A 14318-nucleotide genomic window follows, 5' to 3' on the forward strand; every position below is an offset into this window, starting at 1 on the left:
GAGGCTGAGGCAGGAGAATTGCTTGAACCTGGGAGGCGGAAGTTGCCGTGAGCCGAGAACGTGCCATTGCACTCTAGCCTGGGGGAGAAGAGTGAGACTTCACCTTAAAAAAAAAAAAAGAAACACCTACCCAAAGAAAATCCATAATCATTTCACTTCCATTCTTGACCAGCGTATAGTATACTGAGTACGGTATGTCAGTGTACCTGTTCTCAATAGAGTAACCTTCCATGAGACATTGTTCCCAAAACACCCGCCCCTCTTAGAATCAATAAACTGTCCCTCAGGCATTTCCCAACCCCTCCAGGGTGGGGAAGATGATTCTATCCACCTGCAGTTGAGAGACATTGATGAGAGCGTAAGACCTGGGGTAGCTGAACAGTCTCACTAGGGAGAGAAAATGAAACTTCAGGTTCCTCCCCAACCGCACACAAAACTTGCCTGCTCAGGGTATTACCTAAGCCACAGTCAAGCCATAAATCAGCTCTGCCCTAATTCCATTCACCCGAAAGACTGAAAAAAAAAACAAAACCTATAGTCAGACTTTCCAATTCTAACAAGAATACTTTTATTATACACTTATCATACACACAACAATTATTTGGGGAACATTTACAGGCAGAGTTCAATTCCAAATCTCCACTTCACCCACACACACTGTACTGCACACTCACCTTAGGGTTCAGCCCAACAGGAACGAGACAAAGTTATTGCTTTCTGAACAGAGAGCTTCAATTAAATAGAATCTTCCAAGCTAAGAACAGAGCCCAGCATCCTCTAATTCTTAATACCCTGTATATATATGAATAAAAGCTTACGATGTGTTATAGATTACCCCATCACCATTAGAAGTTAATATTAAAATTGGATCCCATGTCTCAAAAAAGTTGTAAGAAGTGCACCAGTATTTACAGACCCCATTAAATTATGCATAAATAAAATCTGTACACTCAACGCACTGTTTCTTAAAATACAGAACCTCCACGGGGACTTGGGGGTGACAAGCAGCAACAAATTGCTTCATGCCTACCCTTTTCAAGTTTACTCGAAACATCTGAAATAAATATGCAAATAAAGCTTCAGTACCTTAAAGGAACATGTCATTTCAAAGAGTCTCCCATTTGAAGAGTTAACTTTCAAAGTTAAAAAAAAAAAAAAGGGGAGGAAAAAAATCATCAGCAGGCTTCGTTTTCTACAAGTTTCCTAAAACCAGAAGGCCCCCTTTGAACACGGGGTTTAGAGTGTGTCAAATACCACCTATTAACTAGTTGCTAAGCAGATAGAACCTTTGCCTCCTACCAGAGGACTTGATCTCCGAAGAAGCTAGATACACATTTTCTTTTTTTCAAGGTAAATATTTAGCGAACACAAAAACCAGCCATTACCTTAACACTGAAAAAAAAAAAGGAATTGTTCATCTGTTGATCTAGAACACATCAATCTGACATTTCAATGGCTAAGTGTGTGGGTCTGTTAGCCCAGGGAATGTATTTAAAAGATTCTAAAACTCGTAGCACCACTTTCAGAGAAGGAAAGAATGGGGTTCAAAAATAATAATAATAAAAGCTTAATGAATAAAGAGCCAGTACTTGTCACCTTCTGATAATAGGTCCAAAGTTAGGAGACAGCTCAGCGCTAGAGAAGCAACTAAGGAATCCAGGAGCGGGTGATCGCTGCGATCCAGAACCAGTAAAGACCCCTTAAAGAGTAAGGTAGGTAAGAAACTCTTCCCCCAGGCCAAGAGGGGTTCCCAGTCTGTGCGGTGGAGAAGGATTTTTGCAGTCCTGTTCCTTCCCGACTCTCCGAACCTTTCTTCCTCCCAATTTTATTTCCTGTGCTTCTCCATTTTCTCCAGGGTTTTGTTAGAATCAGCCGGACTCTGGTCTCCGGGGTTCACGTAGGATTTGTCTATGACAATCAGGGCTTCTTTGATGTAGTTCTGCAGGGCAGACACCGCGGCACAGATGGCCTGGCTGCCAAAACCGTGGGTAATCAGGCTGAAATGAGACAAGCAGTTCTGTATGTTCGTCTCCAAGACTGGGGCGGGCCTGCTTGTCCCGTGGGGTGTCCGGTCTTGGCTGAGAAGTTCTGTGAATTCTTTACACAGTTGCCTGTGAAGACAGTCAGTTGACTCCGTGAGTTCCATCTAGCTCCTTACAGGTCAAGAGCATAGAACCAACTACCCTGAGGATGACGCCTGGGAGGCAAGCAGAACCGCTTCAACCAAGGAAGGAGAATTTAATACTAATAGCCAACTGCTGCGCTTAGCACCTGTTCTGCGCCAGGCCCTGAGTTAAGCTGTTTTAAAGCACTATCTTGTTTAATCCTCACACAATTAGAAAAGATAACAGGATTAACTTAACCCCAGTTAACTGGCCAAGGTCACCAGGACTGGTAAAAGTAGTGGGGCCTGGATTCCAACCCAAAGCTCAAGGGACAGTTTACCTTGGTACAAGTTGGTTCCAAAAAACAAATTCCCTGAGGAACCCGGAGAATGAAGCATCCCCCTGAAACTCTCACTCCTGACACAGCCTGGTTCACTGCGCTCTCTTTTACCCCATTTCCTGGCTTGACTAGTTCTGCTTCATTTACCATGATTTTAAAATCAACTTGCTGTTGGTTTCTATGAGAAAATCCACAGCTGCATTAAGTCGTTTTCGAGACAGCTAATTTGCCCACATCTCCTACAAACCCACCCTGATCTTTACATTTGAAAGACAAAAGTCTTGCTATCAGGAGGTAGAAGGCACACAATCTCTCTTTACTGGTTGTGACAAAACAAATCGGGTTTTCAACACATTTTTGGAAGTATGCAAACACAATAATGAAAGGGCAGCTCAACTATTTTGAGCTGAATAACTAAGCAGCTCAAAAGTACTCATGGCTGAGTCATGCACTCTTCTAAATCAGACAAAAAGTTAATGTATTTGACTTTGTAAAAGAAGCTTCCTTGCCATTTTCTTTTGCTCCGCCCTATTTTATTTCAAGAATATTTCTTTGTTGAGCCATCGGGACTGTGGAGGGGGAATCTTCTCAACCTCAAGGTCTGGAGCACTGAGTCATCATCAAATTCAAGTTCAGATACTTACTGGGCCGCCAATAGCATGTTCTTCCTAGCTGCCATCTCATTTCGTCCTCCGAGATGAGGTCTGGTTAAATATTCTGCCACTGGTTTACTAGGAAATTCGGCTTCACAGACATAGGCGAAGTCCCTAGCCAAATGAACAGCTTCACCTAGAATAATCAGCAACAGGTTTTAAGGTGGCTGGTGGTCACTGACACCAAACTGCCCTTTTCCTTTTTTTTTTTTTTTTTTTGAGATGGAGTCTCGCTCTGTTGCCCAGGCTGGAGTGCAGTGGCCCAATCTCAGCTCACTGCAAACTCCACCTCCGGTACTCAAGCAATTCTCATGCCTCAGCCCCCCGAATAGCTGGGATTACAGGCATGCACCACCATACCCAGCTAATTTTTGTATTTTTAGTAGATACAGAGTTTTGCCACATTGGCCAGGCTGGTCTTGAACTCCTGGTCTCAACCCGATGGCTCATGCCAGGGATTACAGACATGAGCCACTGCACCCGGCCCCCATTTTCTCTCTTTCTAGTATTCACTGTCTACCAGTCACACGTTGCATGCAAGAATGAAATCATATACAGGGCAGAGAACTCAGCTGGCAGGTAGAACTTTCTAGGGATTCTCAGTAGGTCCTCCACCCCAGGAATAGAGGGTGGAGATCCCACAATGTGAGCAGAAAAGACTTTGAAACTTTTAACTGCACAGTCAAGTCAGCCCTCTGTATCCATGGGTTCCGAATCTATATTCATCCAACTTCAGATTGAAAATATTCAGGGGGGAAATAATGAATGGTTGTGTCTGTACTAAACACAGACTTCTGCCATTATTCCCTGAGCAATACAATGTAACAACTATTTACACAGCATTTACATAGTGTTAGGTATATATAAGTAATTGATGTAGAGATGATTTAAACTATAAGGAAGGATGTGCGTAGGTTATATAACAAATGTAACATTTTGAACATCTTCAGGTTTTGGTATGGGATCTGGAACCAGAGCCCCAGGGATACTGATACAAATAAACTTGAAAAATGTTTACCAGTCCTCTGCTCAACAGAGAATCAAACATACCCATGTTTTCTCTTTATATGAAGTAGTATCATTTTGGGGAAGCAGAAAAATTTAAGGGCTATAACCATGTTTGACAAAAGCAAACTAGTCACTTCTCTATAAAACGACGACAACGTCTGACACCTTACTGTTTTTTTAACAGCGCCTTCTTACTGAAGGGGCAGATCTCTAGAGTGTTTCTTTTAAAAAGATGGGAGGTGTGTGTTTCCTAAATACCAACTTGGAGCACCCTTTTCCCCGTCCGAGCCAGTGGAAGAACTGAGGGAGACAACCAAGGGAGTGATCTCCCACCCAAGAGGAACCCTTCCCTGGCTCCCGGGTGCAGGACTGGTGAGTTTTTCAAAAACCCAGATGGTGGAGGGGCCCCCTGGGTTGACTGAAGCAGCCTTGGAGAGCCATTGTTCTGGAACACACTTTCTTATTCAATCACCCTGCCTGGCTCGCAAGAAACCCCAGCAGAACCAACCGCCGATTCTACAGGCAGGACAGCTGTTCTCAGACAGGCAGCTCCTTTCTCCTTGCCCTGACCTCCAAAGGCACTCGTAAAAGGTAGAGCAGGGACTCTGCCAAGTCTCTTTGAGCACCACAGTCACGCCATCAGAGCAAGGAAAGAAAGTAAGTCTTCAAAAGAGGGTACTGCCACGGGGAGCCCGTTTCTCCTCGGCTTCCCCTGCCCACAGTGAGAGCCCTAAGCCTCTCTCAGCGTCCAGCTCCTCCTGGGAGCAGTAACAACGTGCTTTTTTTGTTTTTAAAAAATGATTTTACTTTCCCTTCAGCTTCTTTTAAAGGTTGTGTTGCATTCTTGGCTACTGTCCAGGTTGGGGTAAAAGGGCCCCCCATTCAAGAAACTGAAATGCTATGTCCTACTATCTTAGCACTGGCGAGAGGAACTTGTGCATGGGCCAGGGGTTCGATTAGTTTCTTTGGATAGGAGGAAAGAAAAGAACTGTGAATCAGGCCCAGTCATATTGTGTACAAGAGGTTCTCTTCACTGACCACAATCCTCAGCTACAAAATAACCCACAGCTACAAAACCCAGAAGCAGTACTTCTGCTCACCAGTAAGTAACCAGCTTTTATTCAAGGTGTACCAAATGATCAGCTGTTATCTTTCAAAAAAAAACTGGTTCATTTAACAGGAAATGCCGACACCCCTACCGTATGGTTTCTTAGGTTAGGAAAACCAGTTTCTTTCCAACAGTGATTCTCTGGGGAATACAGAAGCGCCTACCTGAGCAGCCAGATACTTAAATGTTAACTTATTCGATAAAATTAACTGTGATTCATTGCAATAAACTTAGAGGACAATTCCAGTTGCTTTCATCTGCACTTGCAACCAAGTTTTAAGAGTTGTTTTCTAGTTTTTCTGCAAGAAGTATTAAAGACACGGGCACAAACGAAAAACGTCACAAACCAAAAACAAAACCCCACTGACCTTCTACTAAGGATGTCAGGAGAGTCACGTGAGCAGCTTTCCGTCTCCCAGCAGGAAGATTCAGCCCAATCTTGTCCAACTTCTCCCGCAAGGACCGGCCTCCATTTTTCGACTTGGCTCTAAGAAAAAAAAAATGGTTACTCTCAAAAAGAAAAAAACACACACACACACACTTTAAAAATTCTAAACTCCTAAAGTGCTGCTGTCAAAGCTGAAATCCGTCAAAGACTATCTGCATCATGTGCACCATAATGAAAAGTGATAGCAGGGTCCTCTTTTAATTAGTCCTGTAAGATACAAAATCAATCTTTCCTAGCATCAAACTTTGCAGCACAGAATATTTCAAATTGTATGGGAGCAGATACATTTTCACTTGTGAAACTACAACAGCCCCACAAAAACTCCCTGGGAAAGAAATCCAGGGTGCTCCCCACCTCCCCTCAATACAGATGCTATCACTTCATACGTGGGATCAAATTCTAACCAAATGAGAATTTGTGAGGCTGTTTTAGCACTTCCTCCCACATTTGGCACTTTCTAAAAGAGAAGAAATGTACTAAAAACTCTAACCTGATTAGAATTCAGTGTTAGGCATAAAGTCACATAAACGTTAAAAATACCTCCTGGGCCTCTGATACACTCACCTTCAACTACCCAACCACCATGCCCAGAATTGTTCCCCAAGTACCTTCTGAGAACACCTCCCAGTAATGAGGCATTTAAGCATTCAGGTGGGGACAGTCGCCTCTGTACTTCAGCCACTGTCACTTTGTATTTAGACGTAGAGCTGAGGAGGGACAGTCTTCCAGGGACTGAGCAGAAGACCTCGCTGGGGTTCATTACGGCCCCCACCAGCTCCTTCTGACACGGGAGGCTCAGAGGGTTCTTGGTCATGGAAATGGGACCTGTGAATGAAGGTCAGAGCTGGCAGTCACAAGAGCTCTCTCTGAGCAAAAGAGACCTTTTCAAAAGCACTAACCAAAGCGGAAAGTGATCTTCAGACAAGCATCGTTGCACACTCCAGGATCCACTGCAGGCCGACTTTTAGACAGAGTCTCACTCTGTGGCCCAGGCTGGAGTGCAGAGGTCTGATGTCTGCTCACTGCAGCCTCAGCCTGCGGGCTCAAGTGATTCTCCAGCAGGCGCCCACCACTACATCCAGCTAATTTTTTGTATTTTTAGTAGAGATGGGGTTTCATCATTTTAGCCAGGCTGGTCTCAAACTCCTGACCTCAAGTGATCTGCCTGCCTTGGCCTCCCCAAAATTACCAGGGTCAGCCACTGCACCTGGCCATGGCTGACTTTTTTTAAAAACCCCTACTTCAGAGACAAATCTAATCTGAAATTCACAAGTTAACACCTTGGGAAGTTAATTAGTGAAGATCCCAAGCTTGGAGAGTTTCTTTCTCTTTTTTTTTTTTTCCCTAGCAGCTGCTGAAAACTATTTAATTAGAACATTTGTTTTCAGAAGACTGCTTCAATACTAAATAAACGGTGAGTTTTTTCCCCACCCAAGAACAACCAAACTCATAGGACACATTAAGATTCTTTGCCAAAATTTTTCAATGCAATTGATCACAGTAAATTTAATCATCCAAACTAATAGGTTCTAAGTTTACTGAAAATTTTTAGTCTTTTCTGAGTCTTTCTTCAAAATCAATTTTTCCTCCATCTTCAATCTATTTAAGCAGTTCAAGTAACAGACTGTAACTACCTTCAATTTAGATCTACTCTATTTCCCAAAATAGTCAAAATGGTAATCCTGTCAGTTAAGTAACTTAATTTCATAAACCACTCACTCACCAAGTAATCCAGTTTTCCAAATCCCCTCCTCCCCCACCCTGCAAAACCCTCCCTCTGACAGATCACTCCAAGCTCAGTTCCTTTTAGAGGTATTCATTTGGTAGGCCAAATTGCTTAAAAACTTTTCTTGCAGGTCAGATTTAAGGAGGTTTTACATACACGTGTTTGAAATCAAAAATAAAATCACAACTTATTCAACAATTAAAATTTGTTACAGAACCAACCACTCAAGGAAGGTGTGACTGTGACTTTTTTGTTGTTGTTTTCCAAATTAAATCAGTGTTCACTCGCTCTGGAAGACTTTCTCTCACATTGTGAAACACCCACTGGAATTCAAGGAGTAACATTTTTCCAAGAAAAAAAACTAGGCAGTAACAAATCCGGAGATTAAGAGACAGCGCCTAGGAGGTCGGAGGGAAATCCCCTCCTCACTCCTAAAATCTAGCTTCCACGAATCCCCTTCAGTCCCTTCTACCACAAATGTCCCACGTTAATACCCCCAACCTTGCCAGTCAACTTCACAAGCCCAGACCGTGTGACCAGAGGAACACGATGCCACCTTGCTAGTTACCTTTACGAATGACTGTCTGATCGTGCAGCAGCAGGTGCTGGTCGTCGACATTCTGGGGGAGAGAGGACAAAATTCCCTTAAGTTCGGGGGAGCCTAGAGGGGTGCAGGGTGGGGGCAGAAGGCCTCAGGGCGAACAGGTCCGGGCAGGAGCCGCGGCGCCGCTCACCTGCACCTCGTCCATCTGGTGAGCCATGTCGTGGAGTCCCAGGTTCTCGGCCAGGCCCGCGGCATCCAGGGCGTGTGCGTGGGGCAGCAGCAGGTCGGAGCGGCGGTAGGCATCCCTGCGGGCGCTCACCGCACCCGCCTCCAGCCCGGAGAGGTGGGGCAGCAGGCCGGCCGGGCGCCCGTGGTGCGAGGGCAGCCCCGCTCCCTCCTGGCTCTGGCGGCCGGGCCAGGCCTGCTGCTGGCTGCCTGTGGGCGCCGGCTGGTGCAGGGGGTTGATGGCGGCGGCATACGCTTCCCCCAGATGCGAGTAGGGGTCGGCCGACTGGGAGTAGGCCAGCTGCTGGTAGGGAGGGGGAAAGTAGGGTGGCGGCTGATATTCGGCGACTCCAGTGTGGGAGAGGGGTGGCGCGGGGCTGTAGAGGTGCTGCCCGGCAGAGGAGAGGTGGGGGACTCGCGGATTCCCATTGCTGCTCCCGTCGTGGCGATCCTGGCGGAGAAAAAAAAAAAGGGAGACCCCGTTAGTGCGAAACCCCGCTAGTGCGAACTGGCCGGCGTCGCCGGGCTGCGCGAAGGGCCCCAGGGGACCAACCCCACCCGACCCGGCGGGGCTTGCCCAGGGTCGGAAGGTACCCGGGGGCAATGCGCCCCGAGGATTTCGTTGTAACCAAAGAGTGCGCGGAGGGAGGAGAGTCTGGTGAAAGACCTGGGGGAACGAGTTCTCAAAGCCCGGCGGCGAAGGTCTGGGCGCTGCTCCGAAGCCCGAGGCGCTCGGAGGCGCCGAGTCCGAACCCTGGGTCTTGGGCCAGAAAAGGACAGGGCCGGAGCCCGCGGCGAAGGAGCTGGACGCCTGGTGCAGAGCGATCTCGTGGAGCCCGCCCATGGCGCAGGGACTGCTGGAGGTGGCAGCGCGGCAGGCGCGGACGGAGCGCGCGGCGCGGGACATGCGCACCTCCCCCGCCCCCGGGACCCTCCCTTCCACGCCCTCGGGACAAAGACCTCCGGGCCGCCGGCGCTCGCAAAGCAGGGCCCGCCACCCTGCCCCGCCCTAGAGAGTGATGAGGGAGCGCGCGCACAGGGCGGCCCTCCATGCTGGCCGGGCCCAGCCGAGGGGAGTAGTAAGTGGGGGTGCCCTGCACGGCCAAGGGCAGTGTTCTCGCACATCCGGGCGCAGAGGAGGCATGAAGGACCCTGGAAATTGGGCAGCCTTGTCCGCGCACTTTCCCTCGCCCCTGGGCGGCCCGACTTAGTTTCAAAAGGATGCGGGACCCCATCTGTCCAGGGGTCTCGGGGAGCCGGGAACCTGGAGGAACATGGCGCTGTCGCCTCCTGGCGGAAGCGCCCGGGCTTGCGGGCAGGGGCAGCCCCTCCAGGGCCCGGAGAGGCAATGAGCTCCCACGAGTCCGTGGCCGGGCTCCGCGCTCCCAGCGCGCCGCAGCTCGCCTAGCGCTGCCTGAGTCGTCTTCCTCTTCCCGCTCGCCGCCTCCCTCCCTCCCACTCTCCGAAACTCTAGCTCAACCTGTCCGACAGGCTGGAGCACTCGCGAGCGCTTACGGCCCCATCTGGCCTCGGGCACCCCCACACACACACTCCCCAGCCCCCATTTCTTTTGAAAGCCAAACTTCGGTTGTTTTCGTGCTTCCCCGAGGAGGTAGCGGGGCAGGTGACAAGCCGGCCTTGGAGGAGTGTCCGCCAAGGTGTCGCTGGCAGGTAGCCTCATCTGACCCCTTGGGACGGAGACTTCGTGCGTAAAAGCCACGTCTGAGGGTTGCAGACGGGGCACTTTTCCGAGAAAACGGGAAGCAGGGCTGTTTGCCGCTTAGGAAAGCGCCCGGTAAGCTGTGTGGGTGGGATTTGCCATTCTCTTTCCAGGCCTCGTTCCCGAGGGCAGGCCATTTAGGAAAAGGCCCTATACGGGAAAGGGACCCTGCAGAAATGGACTAAGGGGTGTCCGGAGAAGTGAATCCCGTCCCACCGAGAGGCCAGGGCTCTTGTGCCCTCGTTCCCGACCTCGGTCCAGTGGCCCCTGCCTCCCGGACTGTCCTCGGCGGGGCGGGGCTGCACCCCGGAGCCCCAGCTCACCTCGCAGTCCTCTTCGTACTTGACATTATCGGTTATTTTCCACAACATGGCGTCCGGCGTCCCCCAAAACAATCGCCAGTTAAATCCAGGCTCCCCCCAACCCCCAAGCGGTAAATCCAAAATCGGGGTCACGGTGACCAGGCGTCTGCCGCCGCCCCCGCCTCGCGCGGGCCTTGCTGTACGGGTCACTGGACGCGCATCGGCGGCTCTGCGAGCGTAGATGCTGCCGCCGCGGGTGTAAAGACCGCTGCCGTGGACAGGGAAAGCCGCGCCCGAACTGTGTGCCCTGGCGATAGCCGGGGGACCGGAGCGCCTTAATGAGAAGGAAATTATCATAACTCCTCCCCGGGGGCCGGCGCGGAGGCCCAGGCGCCGGGCGGGGCGGCCCCCAGCCAGTCCCAGTCTAGCTCCGCCCCGCACCCGGGCCTGGCGCCGCGCCGAGCCCCACGCTGTGAGGGACTAAGAGCGGAGTCAGTGGGCGGTGCCTCGTTGACAGCCGAAGACCTGCGAGGCCTGGGTCCCCCGACGCGCCTTCCTTCTGTCACCTCCACCGTAAGCACACCTGAGATTGGCAGGGCTGGAGGAAGGGATCCAAATACTGAAACCCACCCCTCTTTCGCCTAAACGGCCTTCACTGGGTCCTCCAAAAGACGGATGTCACCTGGAGTTAAGAATCTGCGCATTCGGGGAGCGACTCAACAACCGGGGTCTCCTCATCTAAAAACACATCCCATCCCACCTACTTCCCACTGAGGCTTAAGGTCTGAGCTGGGATCATGCAACTGGAGCCCCAATCCACCAGAGACGCCCAGTTCCCTCCGTGGGCACAGCGCGGTCCTGGCCCCGGGACGGGAGGAGAGAGGAAAGGACTCCTGGGGAGTCTGCCCCAAGGGCCGCAGAGGCAGCAGACGGTCCTACCCGCCCAGGAGTTGCGGAGAGCGGCGTCTCGCCGCTGTTGCCCGAAGCGCATCTCCCGCGGCTGGCTGAGGCCGGGGCGGGGGCGGGGGGGACTCGCGCGCACTGGACCAGCCCAGCGGCCCTGCCCTGCCCTGCCCTGCCCTGCGGAAGGCCGGCTCGGCAGCTGCCTCCGGCGGGCCGGTCACTCAGAAGCCTCTACTCACCCTCTACTCACCCTGGGAAAGAAGCGCCGGGCAGGAATAAAACCCGAGCGCTACGAGTAAGGTGGGGGTGAGGAGGTGCAGAAGTGGGGAGAGAGCGCGCAGAGAGCCCTCGACTGGAGAGGTAGACACCCAGGTCCCACATGTTGAGGCAGAAAACGAAACTTCCTTCCACACAAACGCTGCTTCCCTCTCCCCTTCGGTACTTGCCACCCAAACTTTTCAAGTGCAGTATTAATTTTTAAAATTTAAACTAACGAAATTCTTTGGCTTAGTTATTACGCAGCAATTGACTTTCATTGCAAGGGGAACATCGCTAATTCTCGAGGTCGTATTTGTTGGGACGCCCCAACTGGCTCCCTGGGCTGGATTTAAACATTCTGAGGGGATTAGAGGAGAAGACTATTTCTATTTGATACTGAATACAATTTTGCAATAATCAATGCCTATCAGGACTGTGCCCGCACCTGGAGTAGACTTGACTCTCCCATCCACAGAATGGTGGCATCCACTGCCTCGCGGTTCCTTCTCAGGTTCGCTTGACTTTTTTAGCATTTATTTAGACCCAGGTGGGCCTAAAAGAAAATAATAATAATAATAATAGGCGTCGTCCAAGGGAAACTTTCCCCCGGCCTTAGACAGCAGCCAAATCCGAGTGATTTTCCGACCAGATGCGAGAACAAAATCTGGAAGTTGAAACCACTGAGACTTTTCGGCCAAGCATGTCTGCGGGGCTTTGCACTAAGGAGAACAGTGCATAAAAGACACACAGGACCCTGACACTTCGGTCCCAAAACAGGCGTCTGGGGGTAAAATAAGTTACTGCAGAAGCAGCGCTCCTGGTATTAGCGGCGGGGGAGGGGGACACCTGCCAGAAGCAGAAATTAGACCTAGGCCCGCAGGCACTGCAGAGCCCAGGTTCAGGAAGATGGGGTCCTAGATTCGCCAGAGGAAGGGTGCGGCGCCTCCTTCGTGCGCCTGGAACTCCCTGACGGGTGCCGCTGGGCGGTCCGACATTCTGGGCCTTCTAGCCCTTGGTTTTATTCTCTGACCCGGCCTGCGGTGCAGCTTGAACAAGTTGTCTCGTCTGTGCTGGCAACTTTACCTCCGGCACGCTGGGGCCCGGAATGGGCAAGAAGGTGCTCATCCCCCATCGCAGGCCCTGGCTCTCCTTTCCCGCAGCAATGCTAGCCAAAGCCGCTCGGAGGAACGGAGATGGCTCCCCGCCTGGGAGCGTCTACGCAGGAGGCGAAGGGAGCCGATGGGCACTGAGGGCTCGCGCAGCGCCGTTCTCTGGGCCCAAAGGACCCAGAGGATCCGGAACCGCTTGGCAAAGGCCATTCTTTCCCAAGGAGCTTCCCTGGACCCCGGCGCTGCCCGCTTTGCAATGGGTAAGCGCTCGAACTGGAGCGCAACCTACGAGCCCTCTTTAAGGAAGGCGGCTAGAACAAATCCTCTGTCTTCTTGGCACGGGAGACCCTTCCCGAATACGCACACTCTCGGCTTCTGGGCCGGCACCCAGGCACGCGCGCGCCCTTGTGAGGAAGCCTCAACCCTTCCTTGACTTCAACTTTTGTGCTCAGCAGACAGCCGGGAACCGAAGGCTCCAGCATCCAAGACAGCCTCCCTCCAACTTCCCCGCCCCTTGCCCACGCGAAGACGCGGACTGCGTGGCCGCGCTCAAGACAGCCGGCGCCCGCGGAAGCGGACCCTTCTGGAGCCCGGAGGCCTCGCAGCCGCCTGGAGAAGAGGGTGGAAGGTTGTCGGGGGTTCCCCTCTACCGCCCCCTAGGGAGCCTAAACTCACATACTCCCTGGAAGCCCTGGTCCCACGCCCCTCTGAAACCACAGACCAGGCCTCTGCAACAACAGGAGCGCCCCAACAGCGCGCCACTTCCAAAGAGGCGCGAGCTGGTGCCTTTGGAAACAGGGCTCCCGACCCTAGGCCTGAGTCATCCGCCGCCCCTGTCCCCACCCCAGACCGAAGAAGGCGGCCAGGCGGGTAGAGCAAGATTCGGGCAGATCTGCGACGACTCTTCCCGCCCCAGGGAGGGGGCGCCCGAGCAGAAGATGGAGGCCCCCGAGCGCTTTCGCAGACTCCGCGCCACGCGCCGGGCGTTTGTCCCGCCTCGCGGTAAAACGTGAGCGCCGGTAGGGACCTCAGGAAGTGGCAGACCCGTCAGGATCAAGCAGGGTGGAAAGGCCGGGGCCTGCGGCAAACCCAGGAGGAGGGGCCATTCACGCCCGCCACGCTCCCTTCGCGGCACCCACTGGACCGACACTGGCATCAAAGGGCACCCTGAACTATCTATGTCCAGTAAGGGCACGCCCTGGGGCACCACAGACATCAGGTCACAGCCACTCCAAAATAATTACAAAAATGATCATCGTAAATAACAGACTGCCTTAATAGGGCGCGAAGCGGCCGCCGCATACAGCCGCCTCTGGTCTCGGTCCGACCAGACTCAGTTCACTGCTCGCTTCTTTGCGCTCCGCGTCAGGCCGCGTGCTCTTCCTTTAGAACCTTCTGAGCCTTTACCTCTTCCTCGCAAACAACTTTTTTTTTCAAACAGGCAAAGTGAGGCGAGGAGCTGAGGGGCCCACAGGTTCCCAAGCTTTCGAGGAGGGCCTGGGTCCACGTCAGTCCCGGCCCGCCAAACGAGACTTGGTGGGCACAGTCTCTAACCTGACAACCACCTGTTCCATTTCACAGCAGGCAAAAGTGAATTTTTAGTTGCCCAACTACCTGAAAGCCGCAAAGGTGCCTAGGGTTGAAGGCCACCTTCCTAGCGGTTCTAGGGAGCCCGTTAGAGACATGCCGGACTCCCCCCCTGCCCTGCCCCGGGGGACCCCCGCCCGCCTGAGGCCTCGCACGCTTGGCCGCGGGATGGTAGACTCCTGTCACCTCTCCACTAACATCCCGGAGCCCAACCGTACGCACCCTAACCGCTCGGAGCGCAGGCCCGAGGACTAAGGCGGGAGCCTTGTGTCCCCTGAGGCC

General features: G+C 52.2%; 1 protein-coding gene across 2 annotated transcripts; it reads right to left on the reverse strand.

Moving 5' to 3' along the window:
- Positions 1-550: 550 nt before the first annotated feature.
- On the reverse strand, positions 551-10513 carry TFAP2C (transcription factor AP-2 gamma). 2 transcript variants are annotated; one of them, XM_025399671.1, is made up of 7 exons: positions 10201-10513; positions 8123-8608; positions 7957-8008; positions 6271-6487; positions 5583-5701; positions 3090-3234; positions 551-2111 (listed from the first exon to the last, which is right to left on the reverse strand). In XM_025399671.1, exons 1-7 carry the CDS (start codon positions 10246-10248, stop codon positions 1826-1828), a joined length of 1353 nt encoding a protein of 450 aa, XP_025255456.1. In that variant the 5' UTR covers positions 10249-10513; the 3' UTR covers positions 551-1825. The 2 variants fall into 2 exon arrangements, with proteins under 2 accessions (XP_025255456.1, XP_025255457.1); XM_025399672.1 differs by lacking the exon at positions 10201-10513 and adding an exon at positions 8825-8925.
- Between the last annotated feature and the right edge of the window lie 3805 nt (positions 10514-14318).

This window comes from Theropithecus gelada, chromosome 10 (genome assembly GCF_003255815.1).
Source record: "Theropithecus gelada isolate Dixy chromosome 10, Tgel_1.0, whole genome shotgun sequence".
Lineage (NCBI taxonomy): Eukaryota > Metazoa > Chordata > Mammalia > Primates > Cercopithecidae > Theropithecus > Theropithecus gelada.